Source organism: Apostichopus japonicus, chromosome 13, assembly GCF_037975245.1.
Source record: "Apostichopus japonicus isolate 1M-3 chromosome 13, ASM3797524v1, whole genome shotgun sequence".
Taxonomy (NCBI): Eukaryota; Metazoa; Echinodermata; class Holothuroidea; order Aspidochirotida; family Stichopodidae; genus Apostichopus; species Apostichopus japonicus.
The window spans coordinates 579,337-604,954 of NC_092573.1; the positions used below are offsets into that span (position 1 = coordinate 579,337).

At 38.4% G+C, this 25,618-nt stretch overlaps 1 protein-coding gene across 5 annotated transcripts in view; it reads left to right on the forward strand.

The window, feature by feature from the left end:
* Window positions 1-25,161, forward strand: part of LOC139978548 (cytosolic carboxypeptidase 1-like) — a 36,601-nt gene extending 11,440 nt beyond the window's left edge. For all 5 annotated transcript variants that reach the window (XM_071988848.1, XM_071988849.1, XM_071988850.1 and 2 more), the window contains 16 exons: window positions 818-898; window positions 1,747-1,893; window positions 2,249-2,328; window positions 2,970-3,077; window positions 6,165-6,892; window positions 7,189-7,344; window positions 9,947-10,034; window positions 11,163-11,319; window positions 12,242-12,471; window positions 13,519-13,675; window positions 14,022-14,202; window positions 14,968-15,097; window positions 15,344-15,490; window positions 16,352-16,528; window positions 17,316-17,476; window positions 18,679-25,161. In XM_071988848.1, coding sequence (XP_071844949.1) covers window positions 818-898; window positions 1,747-1,893; window positions 2,249-2,328; window positions 2,970-3,077; window positions 6,165-6,892; window positions 7,189-7,344; window positions 9,947-10,034; window positions 11,163-11,319; window positions 12,242-12,471; window positions 13,519-13,675; window positions 14,022-14,202; window positions 14,968-15,097; window positions 15,344-15,490; window positions 16,352-16,528; window positions 17,316-17,476; window positions 18,679-18,838 — 2,888 coding nt within the window. In that variant the 3' untranslated portion in view covers window positions 18,839-25,161. The remainder of the gene's footprint in view (window positions 1-817; window positions 899-1,746; window positions 1,894-2,248; window positions 2,329-2,969; window positions 3,078-6,164; window positions 6,893-7,188; window positions 7,345-9,946; window positions 10,035-11,162; window positions 11,320-12,241; window positions 12,472-13,518; window positions 13,676-14,021; window positions 14,203-14,967; window positions 15,098-15,343; window positions 15,491-16,351; window positions 16,529-17,315; window positions 17,477-18,678) is intronic.
* The last annotated feature ends 457 nt before the right edge of the window (window positions 25,162-25,618 follow it).

A 25,618-nucleotide genomic window follows, 5' to 3' on the forward strand; every position in this document is an offset into this window, starting at 1 on the left:
TTAGAATGTGTAATCGCCAGAATGTGTAATGTCAGAAATGGACACATTGGAATCGGTAAAGAAATTCTGAGTGTCATTAAAATTATCACTAACCTCATTTAGGTATGTCTTCATGAACGACTTTAATAAAAAGTGAAACAAACTAGCTCCAAATATGCTAGAACAACATTGAGTGGTCACCAAGTGCCAAAACTTCTATAGCACTGTTTTCTGGCAACCCCAGGACTTCTGTTCCTTTTGCTTTGTGAGATTAACCGGAGTGTGGCTTTACAAACGTGACGATAAGAATATTCGATAAGACCTAACCTGGTCACCCATCTCAATGAACTATTTTCTAATATGATAATGTGAGTTAGAAATGAGCCACTTCTTGAAAGCTCTCTACTGTTCCAGGGGAAAAGAATATCCACAAATATCCTCAGGTTTTCATTCTCTGCAGTTTTTTGTTTCTTTCTTTTCTTAACTCATAAAGGTATTTGAATTTTATCCTTAAATGGTGATACATCAATGAATGTAGTCTGACTTCAAAAGTTTCGTGGAATTGCGACACGGTATTAACCACACCTTCTACTTTGGGGAAAGTAAAGAATAAACTTTCCATATGCAGTTTGTGTAAACACTGCGATACCAATTACCATACAGATCAAAAAAAGGGAAATTCATAACATGAAATAATTTACCTTTTTTGTTCACTTTCGTAATACCGATTGAGATAAAGTCACCACTGGTAAAACAACCAGCAATTAGTTTAAATAACCATGTTCGTATGTGCAACTTCTCTTACTTTCTGTCTCTCTCTCTGCCTCTCATTTATCAGAATCCGGTAGAAAGGCCTTCATCGAAGCTGACGGGATTAAGATCCTGTACGGAATCATCTTAGATATGCCGAGTAGTTCAAGTGAGTTTGATACATCCATCAGACTTGTAGTTAATTCTGTATTGATGCTCGTATTCTAGCATAGTTGCCTGTATTTCTGTACTCGGGGGAATTTTGGCAATTAAGTAAAGACACCATACTACAAGATTATTAAGTTCTCGTTATTGTACTTAGAGCCTGGTACTCATTCCAAGGGGAATTCTTCTTGTACTCGTATGCTAGCATAGTTGTCTGTGCTCATATCTACCTCCATAGATTTGAACTTGTACCAGTACTCGAATTCAGGGAATTTTGAAATCTAGCACAGGTACCTGTGCAAGGTTATGTACTCATACTCTCAAACTTAGAGCCTTGTACTCATATTGGTACTCATACTATATGGAATTGTACTTGTTCACATATTCCTGCTGTTGTGCTGGTACTACAAGTCTGACACTACAGCTGTAGCTTGTTCATATGTCTTCTTTTGTACTTCCAAGTCATTTTATGAAATATACACTGATACCTCTGTACAGCTGTTTGGTTTTGAAATTATGCCACTCGTCTGGTACTGCTCTGTGACTCAAAATCCTGATCATGCAGGTTACTTTGTTATAGCACATCATAGCTTTGTTTTCTGCATTGTTGGTGGGTGTAAGAAGTGTGGGTTTAATGGGGCAGTGGGTGTGTGGGTGTGTGGGTGAGTGGGAGGTGCAGTAAAACCCTCCACACCCATCCACTTGTTTGATTTAGGGGTAAAACATGTATTAGAAACATGTGGCTAATGTGTCCACTAACGAGGATGTTCAAAACCTGTTTCTTATAGAACTCTCTTGAATGTAAAGTAACCATTAGACCTCTCATCTCTTGGTCTCCTTTTTTACCTCCAGCCAAAGATCTGGATGGTATCATCAGTCTCATCAGCATCATCCTTCGTAAGTGCTTTCCAAAGAATCGACTTCCAATCCCAACGATCAAGAGCTGCTTCCATTTCCCGATCCCAGACGGAGATGGAGGCTCCGTGGTTCTACCAGACGGTGAGTCAACAAGAAAAAAGAAAAAAATCGAAAATCCAATTGACTTTTTTTTTCTCACTACCTCATTAAGACTACGTGTTGTATCCTGTCCATCCCATTATGTTGACCTCCTTCCCTTCCACCAACATCAAGTTATTATAAAGTTGTCTCACCATTAACTCCAAAGTATCATATTGCTGACCCCTTCCCTCCCTCCCCCCTACCACCACCCCAAACCAAGAGTGTGTTTGGTTGTGTTGCTCATCATGGTATTTTATAGTAATATATGTTTAGCTATTTCAAATTTAATTAGTTTCCTGATAAGTAACATAATCAAACACTCCATCTATTCTTGGATGGGTTTTTTTTTCCACAGCGGCGGATGATGTCATCGACGACAGCGATGACGGTGACGATGATGTCAGCAGTACCGACGAACCACCTGCAAGCAAAGAGGTCAGAGGTCAATTTGTGTTTTCAATTACTGAGGTACCTTGAGGACTTTTTCCCCATAGTGAGGAACAGTTCATATTGTTTCTTTGATGGGTTTTATAATCCAGGTGATTTTTAGGTAGCTTCTAACGTAAACTACATGGGCAGCTTCTGTCTATAGGCAAAACAACAGAGGTGTGTTTCATCTGTTGGGTTTTCATTCTGTTCTGCATTAATGGCATTTTATGTAATATCTTCTAATCTAACCTCGTTAGATGATTGTCGTTCAATATTCCAGAGGTTCCTTAAATGTCCAAAAAAAAAAAAAAAATCCAGTGGAATTGCCACTATTATACATTGCTGAGAATTTGAGTAGGTTAGATTCAGCTTTCACGAAAAAATTCACGTCTATTAGAGAAAATGGACTTTGTAATAAATAAAAGAAAACCATTAAAAATTTCAAACATTTGTGGCTTTGATGATGTCATGTTTAATAGATTTGCTCTCAAGTCATTCGTCATTTGTGTAAAGGAACATTAAAACTGTGATATCTTCTATAAATGGAAGAAGATTTGATCTTAGCTGTTTGGGAAATTGTATCTCTACTTCAATGAGCCAATGATGATGGTTTGGATTCTCCCTTTAAACATATTCATCCCACGCAGGCTGATCCAGAGGAAGAGGATGAATCAGCCGATACTAGTCAAACACGGACAACTCAAGATCTAGCCATGTACCAAGATTTTTTCGTGGAACTTACCGATTTTGAAGAGGTAAACATTGTCTCAGTAATCTTAAGTTTGTATGCGTTGTTTTATGTGCATTGGTTTAGAGTCCTATCTCGCAGTGTGTGATGCATCCACATGCTTCTATCCAGGGTTATAGAACTAATGGTGGGAAGGGTGTAGGCCTGTACGTTTTAGAATGTCTCCACCAATGTCACTTTGGATAGCAATAGATCCAACTCTCTTTAATCTCTTTTCCCCTTCAAGGCAAAGCACTGCTGTAATGTGTTTTACAACCAGGCCCTTAATTGGATTTGCAAAGGTGTATTGTGGGAGATGATTTTTACACCCCAGTGTGTGAGTAGTGACAAACTGTGTTTCCGGGAGCTAGTCAAATTCTCATCAATGTTTTCTTGAAAAGAATAACTGACAAACACAACCTGCCTCTTTCCTTTGGTTCATATTAGTAAAGATTCACAAACTTTACTCACAGCTCTAAGAAATGAGGAGAAAGGAAAGAAAAGGGAAGGGAAGGGAAAGGTGGTTCCTCTCTTGTGTATTAGTTTTATTTTCACATGTTTTGGAAGGCCTGGCCAGCATCTAGTAACCATGCAGGACCATAACTTTCTCTCATAATTGGCCAGCATCTAGTTACCATGCAGGACCATAACTTTCTCTCATAATTGGCCAGCATCTAGTTACCATGCAGGACCATAACTTTCTCTCATAATTGGCCAGCATCTAGTTACCATGCAGGACCATAACTTTCTCTCATAATTGGCCAGCATCTAGTTACCATGCATGACCATAACTTTCTCTCATAACTGGCCAGCATCTAGTTACCATGCAGGACCATAACTTTCTCTCATAATTGGCCAGCATCTAGTTACCATGTAGGACCATAACTTTCTCTCATAACTGGCCAGCATCTAGTTACCATGCAGGACCATAACTTTCTCTCATAACTGGCCAGCATCTAGTTACCATGCAGGACCATAACTTTCTCTCATAATTGGCCAGCATCTAGTTACCATGTAGGACCATAACTTTCTCTCATAATTCTCCAGCATCTAGTTAAAATGCAGGACCAAAACTTTCTCTCATAATTGGCCAGCATCTAGTTACCATGTAGGACCATAACTTTCTCTCATAACTGGCCAGCATCTAGTTACCATGCAGGACCATAACTTTCTCTCATAACTGGCCAGCATCTAGTTACCATGCAGGACCATAACTTTCTCTCATAACTGGCCAGCATCTAGTTACCATGCAGGACCATAACTTTCTCTCATAACTGGCCAGCATCTAGTTACCATGCAGGACCATAACTTTCTCTCATAACTGGCCAGCATCTAGTTACCATGCAGGACCATAACTTTCTCTCATAACTGGCCAGCATCTAGTAACCATGTAGGACCATAACTTTCTCTCATAATTCTCCAGCATCTAGTTAAAATGCAGGACCAAAACTTTCCCTCATAATTGGCCAGCATCTAGTTACCATGCAGGACCATAACTTTCTCTCATAACTGGCCAGCATCTAGTAACCATGCAGGACCATAACTTTCTCTCATAACTGGCCAGCATCTAGTTACCATGCAGGACCATAAGATTCTCTCATAATTGGCCAGCATCTAGTTACCATGCAGGACCATAACTTTCTCTCATAATTGGCCAGCATCTAGTTACCATGCAGGACCATAAGATTCTCTCATAATTGGCCAGCATCTAGTTACCATGCAGGACCATAACTTTCTCTCATAATTGGCCAGCATCTAGTTACCATGCAGGACCATAAGATTCTCTCATAATTGGCCAGCATCTAGTTACCATGCAGGACCATAACTTTCTCTCATAATTGGCCAGCATCTAGTTACCATGCAGGACCATAACTTTCTCTCATAATTGGCCAGCATCTAGTTACCATGCAGGACCATAAGATTCTCTCATAATTGGCCAGCATCTAGTTACCATGCAGGACCATAACTTTCTCTCATAATTGGCCAGCATCTAGTTACCATGCAGGACCATAAGATTCTCTCATAATTGGCCAGCATCTAGTTACCATGCAGGACCATAACTTTCTCTCATAATTGGCCAGCATCTAGTTACCATGCAGGACCATAAGATTCTCTCATAATTGGCCAGCATCTAGTTACCATGCAGGACCATAACTTTCTCTCATAATTGGCCAGCATCTAGTTACCATGCAGGACCATAAGATTCTCTCATAATTGGCCAGCATCTAGTTACCATGCAGGACCATAACTTTCTCTCATAACTGGCCAGCATCTAGTTACCATGCAGGACCATAACTTTCTCTCATAACTGGCCAGCATCTAGTTACCATGCAGGACCATAACTTTCTCTCATAATTCTCCAGCATCTAGTTAAAATGCAGGACCAAAACTTTCCCTCATAATTGGCCAGCATCTAGTTACCATGCAGGACCATAACTTTCTCTCATAACTGGCCAGCATCTAGTAACCATGCAGGACCATAACTTTCTCTCATAACTGGCCAGCATCTAGTTACCATGCAGGACCATAAGATTCTCTCATAATTGGCCAGCATCTAGTTACCATGCAGGACCATAACTTTCTCTCATAACTGGCCAGCATCTAGTTACCATGCAGGACCATAACTTTCTCTCATAACTGGCCAGCATCTAGTTACCATGCAGGACCATAACTTTCTCTCATAATTGGCCAGCATCTAGTTACCATGCAGGACCATAACTTTCTCTCATAATTGGCCAGCATCTAGTTACCATGCAGGACCATAAGATTCTCTCATAATTGGCCAGCATCTAGTTACCATGCAGGACCATAACTTTCTCTCATAATTGGCCAGCATCTAGTTACCATGCAGGACCATAAGATTCTCTCATAATTGGCCAGCATCTAGTTACCATGCAGGACCATAACTTTCTCTCATAACTGGCCAGCATCTAGTTACCATGCAGGACCATAAGATTCTCTCATAATTGGCCAGCATCTAGTTACCATGCAGGACCAAAACTTTCCCTCATAATTGGCCAGCATCTAGTTACCATGCAGGACCATACCTTTCTCTCATAATTTTGACACTGAAAACCAAATTGATGTTATCTCTTCACTTTATTTCTGTGTCCAGTTCTTTCAAGATAGTCCTAACACTGAAGATGAAAGCTCTGATGGTTACATCGGAACGGATGCCTCGGAGGTCCATCACAGGAGTAGTAGTCGCGTCAGTTCCATTCTTCAGGGTAATCTGAGAGAAAACAGACTCAGCCTGCCTAACTTATCGTTGTATTCAAACTTTTCTGCCACGAAGCACTGTAATATGGAAGTCTCAGATTCAGAAATCCAACCAATCAGAGCACCCGGTGGTAAGTCCAGCCGTTGTAAGTCATCGTCACGGAAACAAGGCAGACATAAATCTAACGATAAAAAACCAACTGCATCGAAAAAGGCTGCGAAGAATTCAAAGTCGTCGCCGAGTCTAAGACGGAGCGCTCCTCCAACCAAGAGCGGGGGCGCTAAACTCTCAAAGTCCTTGACATCGTTAAGAAGTCTGGAACAAGCGGGTCCATTCAAGGCCGGGGCCGAAGAGTATTGGGACAGACTGGATGCTCTGAGGTCATCCATGAGTATATCGCAGATGACCATCCAATCACAGACTGAATCTGGACAGTTACCTCTGGGAACCACAGAGAATGTCTACCCAGATGTGGATAACGTGTCTCCAGAATTTTACATCACTACGTCAGCCAGAACCAAGAGGGTGCAACCCTTTCAGCAGATCGCCCATCCCGACATGCTTGGACACGTGTCCCCAAAATGGAAGGAATTTTTATATGAAAGGCCAGTGAAAGCTCAGAGGTGATTACTTTCGTAAACAAACAAACTAGTTGGTTGTCTTTGTCAGTCGCTAGAGGTTTTGAACAGAGATTGGAGGTTGAAGTGTGGCTGGTTTTTTACGTTCTTCAATTTACACAAAACTAATGTACCAATGCCAGGATGCAAGTGTGACTTTCCTAGTAGCTCATTTTCCTCAATTAAATAAAAACTGTTCATCTATGATCAGATTTGTTTTATGTACAGTAAGCTTCAAGTAAATAGTTTTCAATAGTTTTGGGTAGAAACCTGGCAATTTTTTATACCTTCATCTTTTCCAGAGCTTTTATATTTCAAGACATAGATAGATGTATACGGATGGAGTCCGTGTCGGATAGAGTTGTCTTCGACTTGGACGGTATGACAGAAAAGATTGATAAATCAAACTATGGAAACTTATCAGCGTCCCTCGTGGAATCAACTTTACAATCAAGTCTGTAAGTAACAGGCAAAGCCAGCAGATCACTCTAATATATTTGATCATCAAATTTTGTGTGCAAGGCTGACAACAAATCCATTACCTCCAGTTATCTGCAATGTCATACAACAGTAGTACTTGTATTGCATTGTATGGCAGTGCCTTGTATGGTATTGTGTGGCAGTGCCTTGTATTGCATTGTATGGCAGTGCCTTGTATGGTATTGTGTGGCAGTGCCTTGTATTGCATTGTATGGCAGTGCCTTGTATGGTATTGTGTGGCAGTGCCTTGTATGGTATTGTGTGGCAGTGCCTTGTATTGTAATGTACTGTGTGGGAGTGCCTTGTATTATATTGTATGGCAGTGCCTTGTATGGTATTGTGTGGCAGTGCCTTGTATGGTATCGTGTGGCAGTGCCTTGTATTGTAATGTACTGTGTGGCAGTGCCTTGTATTGTAATGTACTGTGTGGCAGTGCCTTGTATTGTATTTGTGTGGCAGGGCCTTGTAAGGTATTATGTGGCAGTGCCTTGTATTTTATTGTGTGGCAGTGCCTTGTACTGTATTGTGTGGCAGAGCCTTGTATGGTATTCTATTGTGCGGCATTGTATTGTGCCTTGTATGGTTTTGTATTGTATTGCAGTGTCTTGTATGGTATTATTGTGGGCAATGCCTTGTATTGTAATGAGTGGCATACCAGTGCCTTGTATGGTATTGTATTGTGTGGCAGTGTATTATATTGTGTGGCAGTGCCTTGAATTGTATTGTGTGGCAGTGCCTTGAATTGTATTGTGTGGTAATGCCTTGTATTGTTTTGTATTGTGTGGCAGTGTATTATATTGTGTGGCAGTGCCTTGAATTGTATTGTGTGGCAGTGCCTTGTATGGTATTGTGTGGCAATGCCTTGTTTTTGTATTGTGTGGCAGTGTATTGTATTGTGTGGCAGGGCCTTGTATTTTTTTGTATCTTGTGGCAGTGCCCTGTATGATATTGTGTTGCAGTGAACTGTATTGTGTGGCAGTGCCCTGTATGATATTGTGTTGCAGTGTATTGTATTGTGTGGCATTGTATTGTGTGGTAGTGCCTTGTATTGTGTTGTGTGGCGGTGCCTTGTATTGTGTTGTGTGGCAGTGCCTTGTATTGTAATGTGTGGCAGTGCCTTTTATCGTTTTGTATTGTGTGGCAGTGCCCTGTATGATATTGTGTTGCAGTGTATTGTATTGTGTGACATTGTATTGTGTGGTAGTGCCTTGTATTGTGTTGTGTGGCGGTGCCTTGTATTGTGTGGCAGTGCCCTGTATTATGTTGTGTGGCAGTGCCCTGTATTATGTTGTGTGGCAGTGCCTTGTATTGTATTGTGTGGCAGTGCCTTGTATTGTATTGTGTGGTAGTGCCTTGTATTGTTTTGTATTGTGTGGCAGTGTATTATATTGTGTGGCAGTGCCTTGAATTGTATTGTGTGGCAGTGCCTTGTATGGTATTGTGTGGCAGGGCCTTGTATTTTTTTGTATCTTGTGGCAGTGCCCTGTATGATATTGTGTTGCAGTGTATTGTATTGTGTGACATTGTATTGTGTGGTAGTGCCTTGTATTGTATTGTGTGGCGGTGCCTTGTATTGTGTGGCAGTGCCCTGTATTATGTTGTGTGGCAGTGCCTTGTATTGTAATGTGTGGTAGTGCCTTTTATCGTTTTGTATTGTGTGGCAGTGCCTTGTATTGTATTGTGGGGCAGTGCCTTGTATTGTATTGTGTGGCAGTGCCTTGTATTGTATTGTGTGGCAGTGCCTTGTATTGTATTGTGTGGCAGTGCCTTGTATTGTATTGTGTGGCAGTGCCTGTATTGTATTGTGTGGCAGTGCTTGTATTGTATTGTGTGGCAGTGCCTTGTATTGTATTGTGTGGCAGTGGTTGTATTGTATTGTGTGGTGGTGTATTATATTGTATTGCAGACCTGTCAACTCTCCCAGTTTCAACGGCAGTTTGCTGGTATTTTAGGGCAATCTCACAGTCTCCTAACTTTATTTGCTAATATCCCAGGAAAAATTGGTTTCTAATATGTTTCCTTAATTTAATCATTGTTTTTACCCAAGTTAAAACATGGAGACACCTATTTCCTGTTTTGGGAAATAATTGCATAATATGTGGCAATATGCTATCTTGTCCTGTAGCACTGATCTTAGTGTGATAACTAGTTTTTTGTAGCCTTTTTAATTGCAGAGGTGATGTGTTAAAACCCAAATTGTTTCTATGTGTTGATTTTGATATTGTTATAATGGTTTCTTCGCTGGATGTTTGCCTAAATTTCCCCCTATATTACCTTAATCTCTGGGAAGACAGGTTGGCAGGGAATTAAGTATTGTATTGTGAATTAAGTATTGTATTGTGTTGCATTGCATTGCATGGTATTGCATAGTATTGTATGTAATATGTGTTGCATAGCAACGTACAGCAATGTACTCTTATCCTATCGTATTGCATTGGTATGTATTCCATTTCAGAGTACTGTCTTGTATAACATTTAACAGGACTGAATGCATGTCCCTTAGAAATTTGGTGTTTTGTTTGGTTGTTAGTTAATACTGTATGAGTAGATAGATGAATGAATGCCTCTTCCTTTCATTAGGTGTATTACCGAATCAGACAAGATTCCAGAAGGACCACTTATATTTCATTCATTATTTGAATGTGGAAACCTCAGGAAAGCAGTGCAGGTAATACACAATAAATGAAATAATATAAATAAAAAAAAGCTACAGCAATTAAATCTATGAAAATGATAAATTTTGATAGCAACTCCTAACAGCTGCTCTTTTGACTTATTTGGCTAGTGCACTGATTTGTAGCTATGTAACGAAGTACATTAAAACCTGTGTTATCAGGACTTGTCGGAAATGGGTGCCAGGCTACGAATATTGGAAAATTCTGGAGAATAGAGTTATCCGCATCCTTTATGTAGTTGGTTATAATTGTGAAAGACTTTGCAATATGTTTCATAACAGATGTTCACAGAGCTGGACATCTCTGCTCATCTGCATATCTGATCATATCTATGGTAACGGTGAACAAACAAATACAAAAACGTTACCGAAAAAAAATAGCTGTGCAATATTACGCAAAGACAGAAAGGAAGGGTAGGGGAGGGGAGGATTTGTAGATGTTAACAAGGAGATGATGAAAAGAAAACCAAGGCCAGTTGTGGATTATACAGATTCAAATTTATCTTTGAATAAGATTTTTCAAGCGAATTTGCGTGAAAAATATTAAATTATGGACGGTTAGCAAACTCATGGTGTTTGTTAATTAGATCATTTAATGAATTAAATGCAACAGGCAGAAGCCCCCTCCTGGGCCCACAATGTTTCCATTGGTATTTTGTAAAGAACTATGAAAGGTAGCAGACCCCAGTGATTAGACTATAATTTGCACAGCCTCGTAGGACAAACTCTCATCTCTTAATGCCCTATCCCCTGCCCAAATCTGATTAGGAATTTCTTTCATTTGTAAGCAAGTAAATATTAACATTTTACTCCAAAGGTTTATATGAATTCTCTATGCTTCAACGTGAAAGGGCTCACAAATCTGCCTTGTTTCAGACATCTAACAGCAACCATCACCATCAGTGGTTTTAATACTTCTCTGTTTCTAACACCCAAAAATTTTCTCCCCCCCCTTTTACCCTCCCTCACCCAATCCCTTTCCTCCCCTTCCCTGCCCCAGTCTGATAATGACTCACTTTCTTTCATAAGCAGTGAAAGGTTAACGTACATTGCAACGATTATAAAAGAATTCTCTAAACTTTGTCAAGAGGCTGACAAAATCTGTTTTGTCTTCTTTTATAGGTGAGAAAGCATGAATATGATCTGATTTTGAACTCAGACATCAACAGCAACCATCACCACCAGTGGTTCTACTTCTCAGTATCCAACATGAAGGCAGGCGTATCGTACAGGTTCAACATTGTCAACTTTGAGAAATTAAACAGTCAGTTCAATTTCGGTAAGTCTCCAATTTACCAATCACAAATTATCGTTCTGCGATATGATTTCATACCTTTTTTATTTATTTTGTTTGTTTATTAACATGATTTCATAACATAATAGTCTAACCCTAAGAATTATGCCAATTTCCAATAACATGTTTAATTTGTGTGTGTATGTGTTGGGGCACTTGAAACTTGGTAGTCCTCAGACGGCATTTGAAAAGAATCACCACGTCCTCTGAAATATTCTATTGTTAAAGGGTATTGTTAAAGGTATAACGGAGACAGGGATCAAAGACAATTTATATTATTCAGTTACCTCAAAACCTGACGTCATCAATATGGAATTTCAGGCGTATTACGTAATCATTGGCGGCTTACTGTGAATTGTGGTGAGGCCTTAGGAGCCAATGTTCAAAGCGAGCGTATTTAGTCAAACAGGAATCAGTTAACTTAAAATTGCATATCAGAGAGTTTTTAGGTTGCTGAATAATATAAATTGTCTTTGATCGCTGCCTTTGTCATTCCTTGAAGGTTAGGGTACCTGGACTAGAATGACAGAAAGAAACAATGGAGTCCTCAGTCTGAATATAAAACACAATGGTGTGTTTGTGTATTTGTTAAAAAAAATATCTTGTGTGTGTTTTGATTTCAACCAAATTGTGACATTGACCATTAAAGGGTTAGGTAGCAGTGTGGAGTGTAAACAAAATATTACTATCACCTTAAAATTATTATTGCACTCAATGTTTGAACTCAGTATAACCTCAACATGGAAAACAAGCTATGAGAGTGCTAAGTTAGACTGTATGATAAATTTTCTATACTTTACTTTGATGTGGCATTGCTTTGAAATAGAAACTTCAGTATTCTTTAATATACATGTTACATTACTTTTGCCGATTTTAGTTTTCTTTCTCATATCCCCTCTTTTGATAGGAATGCAGCCGGTGATGTTTTCAGTGAAGGATGCCTTGGAGGGCCAGCCTCAGTGGGTACGGGTTGGTCATGATGTGTGCTATTACAAGAACAATTACGCCCGGAGCTTTGCTGCCTCAGGTTCTAAAGGGAAGAGTTACTACACCGGAGCATTCAAGATGGTGTTCCCATACCACAATGATACAGTCTACTTAGCCTACCACTACCCCTATACTTACACAACTCTCCAGGTATGTTTGCAAAAATTAAATTTTTGAAAAGAGTCAAAGAAGGGAATTCACCAGAAATGAGGGTCAAACCAGATTTCTGTGGGTGACAAAATTATATGCTTCAGCATTTAATCTCTCAGACCTTCAACAGGGCAAAACTGTTTAAGCCTTTTGGAAGGCTAATATGTCATTGCTCTCACTGTCTTGGTATACATCCATGCTCTCATCATCCTTAATTGGTAAAGGTTTGAGATGCTGTTTAAGATGTTATTTCTATCTTAGTCAGAAATGACTGCACAATATATTAAACAGCTGAATTCTCAATATTAAAGATCTCATGGATTTATCTGACAGACCACTTGACGGTATGCCATTGCAATTGCCCTTTAAGTGCTTGGAATTCCAAAAGGACATTTAGTGACAGATATTGTACAAACATTTACCCAGATATGGGTGCTGATGGACTGTCACTTGAAGTCTCAGCCATTCCACATGAATGACTTTTCTATGTCAGGATTTGACCTTTCCTCTTTTAAGTGGCTGAGAGGGTTTTCCACTTCCACTAATGACTGTTATATGTCATCAACTTTCAGAAGGGTCTTATCTTTGCAATGATCAAGAACTGATCTGGAACTCTTTTCTGATGTTTTGGTACTTGACTTTAGGACACATTTTCCTTAGTTGCTATATCAGTCAGGTGATTCCATGTACAGATAAGCCAATGAATCACTGAGCTTGCTGGATTTCTGTGTATTTTTCCTTCTTGAAATAACGGCCCAAGTTATGATTTAATCTGGAACGTTATATAGAGAATAATAGTATCTGTCAGTTTTCATTATCAGATTAGGAAACCTAGGACAGTCTGCCAATGGTTTATATAGCACATTATATACCACCATAGCCACAGCGCAATGTCTATGTAAATGAACAGGGTAGATATGTTCCAATCCAGTATTTAGAAACACACAAACAACTGTCTGTCCTGCAGCATGGATGTATTTATGTTTAGAAAAAAAATTCAAAACATTCCTCAAAAAATGTGTTATGATGTATTTTCTTTTCATTCAGGTCCATATATCCCGGCTTGAGAGTAGTCTAAGTGAATTCAGCCAGATCTACTATCGTCATGACGAATTCTGTGAGACGCTCTCAGGGAATCCTTGTCCTCTCCTCACAGTCACAGCTCGACCACTTTCATACGACTCTGAGGGAGTTACACAATTCAGTAAGCTTATTTATGACACTTTTAACATTTTGTTTTGTCTCAGCATCTGTTATTTTTCATTTTAATAATTGTAACAGTTCTGCCGACCAGTGAAACATTGTTTGAACAGAATTAGTGAAGAATGAAGTGCCAATTGCTTTCTGCTAATCATTTCAGATAAAAAGGTTATTCAGTATTTATCAGTTGGAGTCTATGCTGCCAAAAAAGTTACCTTGGAAGTCTTCCATATGATTATGAATTGTAGCCCTTATACTGCACTACTTAGGAGGGAAACCTCTTTAAATGTAATAAATATTCCACTGTGTGGTATAACTAACACTGTCCATATCTATCATCGTTCTTGTAGGAAGTCGTCAGTTTATTTTCTTGTCTGCCCGAGTTCATCCGGGCGAGACGAACAGTTCGTGGGTGATGAAAGGAGTCTTGAAGTTTCTGTTCAGTCTTCATCCGACAGCCCAACATCTCAGGGAAGTTTTCATCTTCAAGATCGTTCCTATGTTGAACCCAGATGGTGTTATTAACGGCAGGTAGGTTCAGATATTAATCATACTTTCATTTGAAATTGTAGTGAGATATTTTTTTTCTAATGCTGATAAAAAATCCTTCAAAAGTAGCACTTTGCAGTACAAACTGAAGTCTTATTTGGCAGAAATGCATGGTAGCAAATATTCTCTCCCTCCCACCCTCCCCCCCTCTTTCCCCCACCTTGCACCCTCCTCCCAGTGTTGTAATTTGAGTATTGATAGTATGTTTAGTAATATCGCTAACTTAAGTTTCCCTTCTCCATGTCACCCACCCAAAACTCCCCCTCATGTACCCTGCTCTTTAATATGGTTAAAAAAACCAATGTTACGTCAGTTAATTTGTCTTCCTTTAATCCATTCCCTGTTTCATATGAGTTGCGAGTTATGATTGTTAAATATGAAGCCCTGCATCAAATATATCCTTGGTATACTGCATGAAAGAATTCTTTACATACTTAGCTTGAATTTTACAAAGTATTTATGATCTGTTGTAAATCCCTAGTCTATTTGTAGTGCACTTCAAGAAAGAAACATTAATTTTAATTCTTTACTTCTAATAAAAATTATATATAAAAATATAGAAACGGATGGTTAAACAAAATAAAACAATACTAATTTGAGAAAAACAAACATTTTAATATTATCGACATGAGAAGTAAATGTTTAGGTTTCAAACATTGTAGCACTATTGGGAGAGGAAGAAGCGAGCACTTTCAAACTTTGCTCTTTACCGAAGTATCTGTAAATGACTCCCTTTCTTCATTACAGTCATCGCTGCTCGTTGAGCGGGGAGGATCTGAATCGTAAATGGGCCAACCCTGACCCTGATCGTCACCCTACCATCTACCATACCAAGGGACTGCTGCAATACATGGCCACAATAAACAGAAGACCACTGGTAAGAGATTGAATTTTGTTTTGTTTATCGGTGTTTGTATCTGTTTATTCTTGTATTTAGGGGAAGGATTGTTTCCGTCAATTGAAAGCGGGTATAAAAAATTTTCAATTAAAGGATTATTTTCACAATTCTTATGATGCTCTTTGCCCTGTTTGTTGAAAATTTGTTGATCTGAGGATTTTGAAAGAAATGGCTATTTCCGATGAGAGTGCGTACTGTTTAACATGACTTCTGATATTTTGGCAGGTATTCTGTGATTTTCACGGCCACTCCCGTAAGAAGAACGTCTTCATGTATGGGTGTAGTGCAGGCATGTCTTACACCCCAGAGGATATGGACCAGTACTCCTTGAACGGTAGAGATGGCCGCAAGGTCGAGGATACAAGTTACAAGGTAAGGCCAGCTTTTGTCACCCGCCCCCCCCCCAAAAAAAACCGGACATCTATGGGTGTCCTGAAAACTTACGATACCTCTTCCAGATCTTAAGGGTTCCTGTATTTACTTAATGACACTTGAGTTGTACCTTTTAAGAAGATTTTCCTGAGTTTGCTAGGTAATGATAAAACATTACACCTCAAATGTTTGAGTTCATCTACTAACCTATACTGATAAATTGGTAAAATGCATGCAACACTGTAGGGGGACAGGATGGGTTAACATATGCACGGATATCTCCCGACATATCCTCTCTTGCCTGTATCACCTGAGTGCCTATGGTAGATGTACACAATGTCTGAACTTTTAGTAAGTACCAAAAAAGAAAGAGAGATTTGTAAAATGAACAGTAGAAGAGCTTTCTTTTCCAACAGTAATTTGGCCAACAATCTACTCCAAAGATGCAAGCTGTTGATAGCATCAGACCTTCAATGAATCTGATTTTACAATACACATATCCCATTTTTAACTTCGCAAGTTTGATAGTTTTTGTAATTTAGGAACCCTTCAAAATCCTTTCGCCCACAAATAGAAAGGGAGAAATGGGAACCTGTAACTAAAGACCCCTTCCCAAAGCTGGAACAGATGTCCTCCCTTCCCTACTCTTAGGCATGTCTAAGACACCACTGTCTCATGCTGTGTCTATTTGGAACAACCTAATGACGAGGTCAGTACTATAGTGGGTTTCTAGCAGATAGAATTCACAAATTCCAGTCTAACTCCAGCCATGGTTAACATCTTTCTTGTGTCAGAGATCTCTCCATTTTAAGGTTGAGATTTTCGGACAGTTTTAAAACAAATTTTTTCTTTTGGCTGTAGACACTTCCAAGGATTCTTAGCAATCTGGCACCAGCTTTCTGTCTGTCTAATTGCAACTTTGTGGTAGAGAAATCCAAGGATGCTACTGCCAGGGTGGTAGTCTGGCGAGAACTGGGAGTTGCCCGCAGCTACACCATGGAGAACACTTACTGTGGCCTTGATCAGGGTCCTTATAAGGTAAGCGATATTCTATATGGGGCTCACATGTAATACAGCCCCGAAACATTGACGAATGCTTTCCTTCTATCAATATTCCGTGCAACATTTTCCTTGTAAGTCATTATGATGTTGTGAGAGGATGAGTCGAAGGTAAACGAGGGGATTGATTATTTGACATTGGACGAAAACCAAAAGAAGTATCCAATTTTGGGACGTCTAGTAGATTTAAGGGCACTATGGTTTTTACAATTTAACAGGCTGAGCAGGTTAGTGTAAGAGGTACATTGGTTTTGTGAAAATCCAAGAATTGTCAAAAGGCAATTTATCGGTAATTTATAATTTTGGTTACTTATTGGTAATTTTATTGCCAAAAATTGAAGAAGTTGGATCTTTTTGTTGATATTAGCAATATATGTTGAATTTATTTACATGGAATCAGTTTTATTGTAAAATCTTGTAGACATAATTTATTCTTTAATCTATTCAAGTGCATGGAGAACCTTGGAATCATCTACGTAACTGGAAGCATAACTTTTAAAGAGGATTTCTCCAAATATCAAACCTCATTTAAAAATGAAAATTCTGCCTTTCTTACATGTATCTCGTTCTTTATTTACAAAATCAAATACAAGGTTCAAAGTTGATAGTGGAATTGATCAACAGAAGTAGATGTTGATGTGAAGAAAGGCAAAAATAGAACTTTCCTCCTAACTTGTCATTTAATCTAATAAGTTTTTCATAAATGTGTTGCTTTATGTTAACCTATTTCAGTACTCATCATTCCATGCTTTGTTTCTGCATCTAGGGTCGTCAGGTCACCACGGAGATGCTTGAAGAAATGGGTCAGAAGTTTTGTGAAGGTTTATTGAAGCTTGCCCTCAGGGGGCAATCTCCGACACCAGGTGTGGTGAAAGTGCCGTCAGCTGGTGACCTGGAGGGAGGGAAGAGATCAGGAGAGTGTGAGAGGTAAGACAATAGGAAAGAACAATAGCTTGTTATGTTCTTAGAAGTGAGGAAGTCTTAATTTCATCTTCAGATGAATCCAAGTTGGTTTTTAAGGAAAGTGTAGTATGGTGAGATGACCAATGTTTTGTTGAATCAATTGGAAACTGTTGCTGAGTTAGTCTAATGAATGAACATGTCATTAACAGTAACTAAGTCACAATTCAAGTTCTACCAAGTCACAATTCAAGTTCTACCAATCACAATTCAAGTTCTACCAAGTCACAATTCTAAATTCTACTAAGTCACAATTCTAAATTCTACTAAGTCACAATTCTAAGTTCTACTAAGTCACAATTCTAAGTTCTACTAAGTCACAATTCTAAGTTCTACTAACCTGGCCACACTCTACATGGTTAAATGTTACCTGACTCAAGTTGACTATGGCTGAATTTGTCTCTATAGCCCTCAAGACCACTACACTCTGAACAACTGTTTTCTGCTATCAAATGTATACTTGTTTAGGTCACAAGCCAAAAAATTTGTTTACCCCAGTTATTGGTTGAAACTGCTAAATATTCAGTAAATGTGTCTGTTGCTGGCTTTAGACATTCTTTCCCAGACAATCATGAATGAACCACAGATTTGCCTCAAAAGCAGTAACTTGGGTTATCAAGCTATTCAGGATTCAGTCAGGTGTAAAATCTTGTAAACTGTAACTTTGAGTATGTCAACACAGTAGCATTCTAGTGTCCATGGTACTTAAAATGTATGTTGCAGTGTTAAATATGCCAATGAATGCAGGATCTTTGCTGTTACATGACGGTATTCATCCTATGGTGTTACAATAAATATATATGGAGAGTACCTTTAACTTTGGAGGGAGGGGGGGTGGCTGTCATTCAGAAACGTTAAACAGGTTATTTGCGTTTAAAATTTTATCCTAGAGGTCTGCAAATGTTTGCCTTTTTCTTGCCTTTACTTAATAACAGACCAAAGTGTTTCAAAAACAAGGTTTGCGTATCCTCGTGTTCAACTTGTCAAGTTACCATCCAATCAGCTTAAATACTGTTAGGTTACCTAGACACTTTGAAATTACCTAAGAGGTCAAGTTTAACCTATGCGTGCATCATACTGTTAGGTTACCTATATATCATAAGGATACAGTTGAGTGGCTCTACCAGAGATGTATTTCTTCCTTCACCGTTATCTTTCATCATTTGTAGATCTCTTCAAACCAAAGAAGATATTGACAGCTCCATCAGTGATGAAGATAACAACGGGGTTGACGCTACATCATCTCTCCACGATGGGTTAGATTACAGCATCGAATCAGCCTCGAATGATCACACACCATGCCCATTAGGAGGAGACAAGGTTGCTTGAATTAAGGAGGTATTAACACTCTGGTCTTATTGCTGATAAATATGTAACATGTTACAGATGACTGAAGTTTATTACTAGTGATTATCTTTGTTATTTGATTTTTGCTGGTAGTTAAAACTGAGTGAACCTGGTAGATTCTCAGAAATGACTAAGATCCGATGGAATATTATCATAGTGTAGATTTCTATCTTCATACTGTTTTCAGAGGACTGAGTCCTTCACACAGCATTGTGCTGATTTAATCTATCAGTAACACATAAATATTTATCATTAATACAGACAGTTATCCATGATTAATGATTCTGAACCAGGGCTGATCCAGCTATGAATGACTGGAATATAGTCACTGATTCTGATCCACCAGTAATCACATAGTAATTTATCATTAATACAGACAATTATCCATGATTAATGATTCTGAACCAGGGCTGATCCAGCTATGAATGACTGGAGTGTAGTCACTGATTCTGATCCATCAGTACTTACATAGGAATGTATCATTAATACAGACAATTATCCATGATTAATGATTCTGAACCAGGCCTCATCCAGCTATGAATGACTGGAGTGTAGTCACTGATTTTGATTCACCAGTACTTACATAGGAATGTATCATTAATACAGACAGTTGTCCATGATTAATGATTCTGATCCAGGGCTGATCCAGCTATGAATGACTGGAGTGTAGTCACTGATTCTGATCCATCAGTACTTACATAAGAATGTATCATTAATACAGACAATTATCCATGATTAATGATTCTGAACCAGGGCTGATCCAGCTATGAATTACTGGAATGTAGTCACTGATTCTGATCCATCAGTACTTACATAAGAATGTATCATTAATACAGACAGTTGTCCATGATTAATGATTCTGATCCAGGGCTGATCCAGCTATGAATGACTGGAATATAGTCACTGATTCTGATCCATCAGTACTTACATAGTAATGTATCATTAATACAGACAGCAGTCCATGATTAATGATTCTGATCCAGGGCTGATCCAGCTATGAATGACTGGAATATAGTCACTGATTCTGATCCATCAGTACTTACATAAGAATGTATCATTAATACAGACAATTATCCATGATTAATGATTCTGAACCAGGGCTGATCCAGCTATGAATGACTGGAATGTGGTCACTGATTCTGATCCATCAGTACTTACATAGGAATGTATCATTAATACAGACAATTATCCATGATTGATGATTCTGAACCAGGGCTGATCCAGCTTTGAATGACTGGAGTGTAGTCACTGATTTTGATTCACCAGTACTTACATAGGAATGTATCATTAATACAGACAGTTGTCCATGATTAATGATTCTGATCCAGGGCTGATCCAGCTATGAATGACTGGAATGTAGTCACTGATTCTGATCCATCAGTACTTACATAAGAATGTATCATTAATACAGACAATTATCCATGATTAATGATTCTGAACCAGGGCTGATCCAGCTATGAATGACTGGAATGTAGTCACTGATTCTGATCCATCAGTACTTACATAAGAATGTATCATTAATACAGACAGTTATCCATGATTGATGATTCTGATCCAGGGCTGATCCAGCTATGAATGACTGGAGTGTAGTCACTGATTCTGATCCATCAGTACTTACATAAGAATGTATCATTAATACAGACAATTATCCATGATTAATGATTCTGTTCCAGGGCTGATCCAGCTATGAATGACTGGAATGTAGTCACTGATTCTGATCCACCAGTAATCACATAGTAATGTATCATTAATACAGACAGTTATCCATGATTAATGATTCTGATCCAGGGCTGATCCAGCTATGAATGACTGGAATGTAGTCAATGATTCTGATCCACCAGTAATCACATAGTAATGTATCATTAATACAGACAGTTATCCATGATTAATGATTCTGATCCAGGGCTGATCCAGCTATGAATGACTGGAATGTAGTCACTGATTCTGATCCACCAGTACTTACATAGTAATGTATCATTAATACAGACAGTTATCCATGGTTAATGATTCTGATCCAGGGCTGATCCAGCTATGAATGACTGGAATGTAGTCACTGATTCTGATCCATCAGTACTTGCATAGTAATGTATCATTAATACAGACAGTTATCCATGATTAATGATTCTGATCCAGGGCTGATCCAGCTATGAATGACTGGAGTGTAGTCACTGATTCTGATCCATCAGTACTTACATAAGAATGTATCATTAATACAGACAATTATCCATGATTAATGATTCTGTTCCAGGGCTGATCCAGCTATGAATGACTGGAATGTAGTCACTGATTCTGATCCACCAGTAATCACATAGTAATTTATCATTAATACAGACAGTTATCCATGATTAATGATTCTGATCCAGGGCTGATCCAGCTATGAATGACTGGAATGTGGTCACTGATTCTGATCCATCAGTACTTACATAGGAATGTATCATTAATACAGACAATTATCCATGATTGATGATTCTGAACCAGGGCTGATCCAGCTTTGAATGACTGGAGTGTAGTCACTGATTTTGATTCACCAGTACTTACATAGGAATGTATCATTAATACAGACAGTTGTCCATGATTAATGATTCTGATCCAGGGCTGATCCAGCTATGAATGACTGGAATGTAGTCACTGATTCTGATCCATCAGTACTTACATAAGAATGTATCATTAATACAGACAATTATCCATGATTAATGATTCTGAACCAGGGCTGATCCAGCTATGAATGACTGGAATGTGGTCACTGATTCTGATCCATCAGTACTTACATAGGAATGTATCATTAATACAGACAATTATCCATGATTAATGATTCTGTTCCAGGGCTGATCCAGCTATGAATGACTGGAATGTAGTCACTGATTCTGATCCACCAGTAATCACATAGTAATGTATCATTAATACAGACAGTTATCCATGATAAATGATTCTGATCCAGGGTTGATCCAGCTATGAATGACTGGAATGTAGTCACTGATTCTGATCCACCAGTAATCACATAGTAATGTATCATTAATACAGACAGTTATCCATGATTAATGATTCTGATCCAGGGCTGATCCAGCTATGAATGACTGGAATGTAGTCACTGATTCTGATCCACCAGTACTTACATAGGAATGTATCATTAATACAGACAGTTACCCATGATTGATGATTCTGATCTAGGGCTGATCCAGCTATGAATGACTGGAATGTAGTCACTGATTCTGATCCATCAGTACTTGCATAGTAATGTATCATTAATACAGACAGTTATCCATGATTAATGATTCTAATCCAGGGCTGATCCAGCTATGAATGATTGGAGTGTAGTCACTGATTCTGATCCATCAGTACTTACATAAGAATGTATCATTAATACAGACAATTATCCATGATTAATGATTCTGTTCCAGGGCTGATCCAGCTATGAATGACTGGAATGTAGTCACTGATTCTGATCCACCAGTAATCACATAGTAATTTATCATTAATACAGACAGTTATCCATGATTAATGATTCTGATCCAGGGCTGATCCAGCTATGAATGACTGGAATGTAGTCACTGATTCTGATCCACCAGTAATCACATAGTAATTTATCATTAATACAGACAGTTGTCCATGATTAATGATTCTGATCCAGGGCTGATCCAGCTATGAATGACTGGAATGTAGTCACTGATTCTGATCCACCAGTAATCACATAGTAATTTATCATTAATACAGACAGTTGTCCATGATTAATGATTCTGATCCAGGGCTGATCCAGCTATGAATGACTGGAATATAGTCACTGATTCTGATCTACCAGTATTTACATAGTAATGTATCATTAATACAGACAGTTATCCATGATTAATGATTCTGATTCAGGGCTGATCCAGCTATGAATGACTGGAATGTAGTCACTGATTCTGATCCGTCAGTACTCACATATTAATTTAACCTTCCTGACAGTTTTCCATTTTTAACGATTCTGCTCGGGACTGATCCGCAGCTATAAATTGAAATTGAAAGTATTATGTGCAATGTTCCCTACACCTTAATCCAAAGACATGGCACCTCTGGTATGCTCACTTTATGAAACAAATTTAACCCTTTTTTTTATCTTATATGTATCTGACATGTATATGCCAATTATATGCCAAGTGTTTCCTTAGCTGTTCTTCATTAAGTGATAAATCTGAGAGTGCAGAAATTTGAGAGTAAGAACTAGCTGCCAAAGTGAATATTTACCTATGCAATGTTGTCAGTGAGTAAATAGTATCATGAAATCTTTCCAATTTCGTTTTCCATTAAAGCTTTACTGTTTTCGCTTTGACTATGCAAGTACTTTAATGACTTAGTAAACTGCCAATTTGTACCCTTTTTTTGTTTGTTTGAAAAAGCGTGCTTGAGTTTTTAAGAGCTTCTTTTGCCGTGAATGGTTTTGTTCACAAGGGAAAATTCTCTCTTTGGTTGAACTTCCTTTGATACTATCAGTAACTTATTTGAGAGTTCAAGTTGACTTTAGATATAACTGTAGAGTTGAACATAAGATGACAGGGAATTTTGTTTAGTGTAATATCTGGTTGAAGCAATCTTCGCCACTTCTGCTGACCTGTGATGACAAAAAGGACCGATGGGTGGGGATGGGGGAGGGGGCTTCTGTCTTTGGTGGAGCTTTGCTTTTATATTTTCAGCAACTTATTTGGGATTTTAACTTGTCTGTAGATGTACAGCTGGGTAAGAGAGGACAAGGAAAATTGTCTGGTGGGTGCATTGGTTACACTTTAGCCAACCGTCAGTGCTGAAAGGACCAATGGGAGTGGGGCATGGGATGGGTGAGGTGGGAGGGGGGGGGGTTATTGGACAGCCAAGTAGTGTCATTGTTGCTAGTTATGGCATTTTCTGCTTTAAGACTGTAAAATAGTTTCATTGAAAATTATAATTATTTCTACATGATACCCAGCAGCACTGTGTAAACTAAGCATCAAGGATTCAAGGTTATAGGTGAATCGGACAGATCATTATGAATTATATTTGTTTATTGAGATTTGCCCAATTTCTATCACTCTTGCAGAAATCGGATTTGATATGTCACTGCAGTCGAAACAGTGAAGTATCGTATCCCCAAAACAGAAGGAAAAATTGACTTACATAGTTGAAATACTGTAAAGTTGGAAATTGTGTTCAGTGTCAGGATTAGTCTAGAATATTGATCATTATTTGTAAGAAATATTAAAAAATAAATTATTAACCTAGTTTAGTCTAAATGATATAAAAAATTGGAACTAAAAATTATCATTTCTGTTTGAAGACTGTAATGGATATCATTTTTTTCAGAAAGATTTGAACTATTACTGTAAGATGAAATAGTGAAATATTGTACAGCAAAAAGAAGAATAAATTGACTTTTTGTATTGTAAACAAATTACATTCCTTTCCAATGTGTGTGCCTTAAATTTGTAAATCAAATGAAAATATTAAGTGTGCAAAATTTGTCCAAGATGTTTCTTTATGTTTCATGACAATGTATATAACATATAGATATATAGTCATTTTTTCCTTAGAATGTTGAGTTTTAGTTATCAGTTAAAGACTAAAAAAAGAAAGTGTATGAAATGCTGTCATATTGTGTGTTCAGAGGTGTCCTGCTTGTGAACCTTTTGAAATTGTATTTTGCTGTGAGCTTGGTTTTCATTTTCATTGCTTGAAGATGTTAACTATATCTTTCGCTTTATCTGTCAGATTTGTATGCATATTTTACTTATTTGTTATTAAGTTTGTAAGGTTTCCTTCCTTTTGATAAAGTGCTATTTTTTTTCATTTTTACTCTTTCCTCCATCCAAACAATCTCTAATTAATCTGTGACTATTCTGACTGGAACTTAAAATGAGGAAGAAAATTTACAGTGCTAAAAAATATTGTATTTCATGATGATATTTTATGCATTGTTGATTTACATATCAATTTTTCATTCTCAAAGAATGTAGATATTAAGTGGATCTCTTGTTCTGTGATGGTGAGACATGAATACTGTGTCGTTTGTGTACGTAATGATTTGTATGCAGCGTAGAAATAGGCGGTACAAGGACACATCTTTTGTTTTCTTTTTTTAATACCTGACTTTGGGACATTCGTTTCATATGCTGATATCAAATAAAACCCAGTTTGATTTTTGCTTTAATTATTAAAATGATAGATGGTTCATGTTTTCAGGCATTGTAGTCTTATGCATATTTTTTTTTATAATTTAATATGTAATTTAGGGGCAAGTCCTTCTGTCAATTGGAAATATTAATAAAAGTAAATAATGCAAAATAATACTGCATTCTTCATTTTGCATTGTAATATATCATTATTCGGGTACCTGGCTGTGTTGATTTATTGATGCTTTATTTTCAGACAAATCACCGAAGATAGAGAGCCTGAGCATGTGACAAAACCAAACAGCATGATGCCCCCCCTCAACCTCAGTACCCCCTCTCAACCCCAGTTCCCTCTCTCAACCCCAGTCCCCGCTCAACCCCAGTCCCCTCTCAAACCCAGCTCTCTCTTAACTCCAGTCCCCACTCAAACCCAGTCCCCTCTCAACCCCAGTCCCCTCTCAACCCCAGTTCCCCTCTCAAACCCAGTCCCCTCTCAACCCCAGTCCCCTCTCAAACCCAGTTCTCTCTTAACTCCAGTCCCCTCTCAACCCCAGTTCCCCTCTCAAACCCAGTCCCCTCTCAACCCCAGTTCCCTCTCAACCCCAGCGCCCCTTCTCATCCCCAGATCCATCTCAACCCTGCAGGG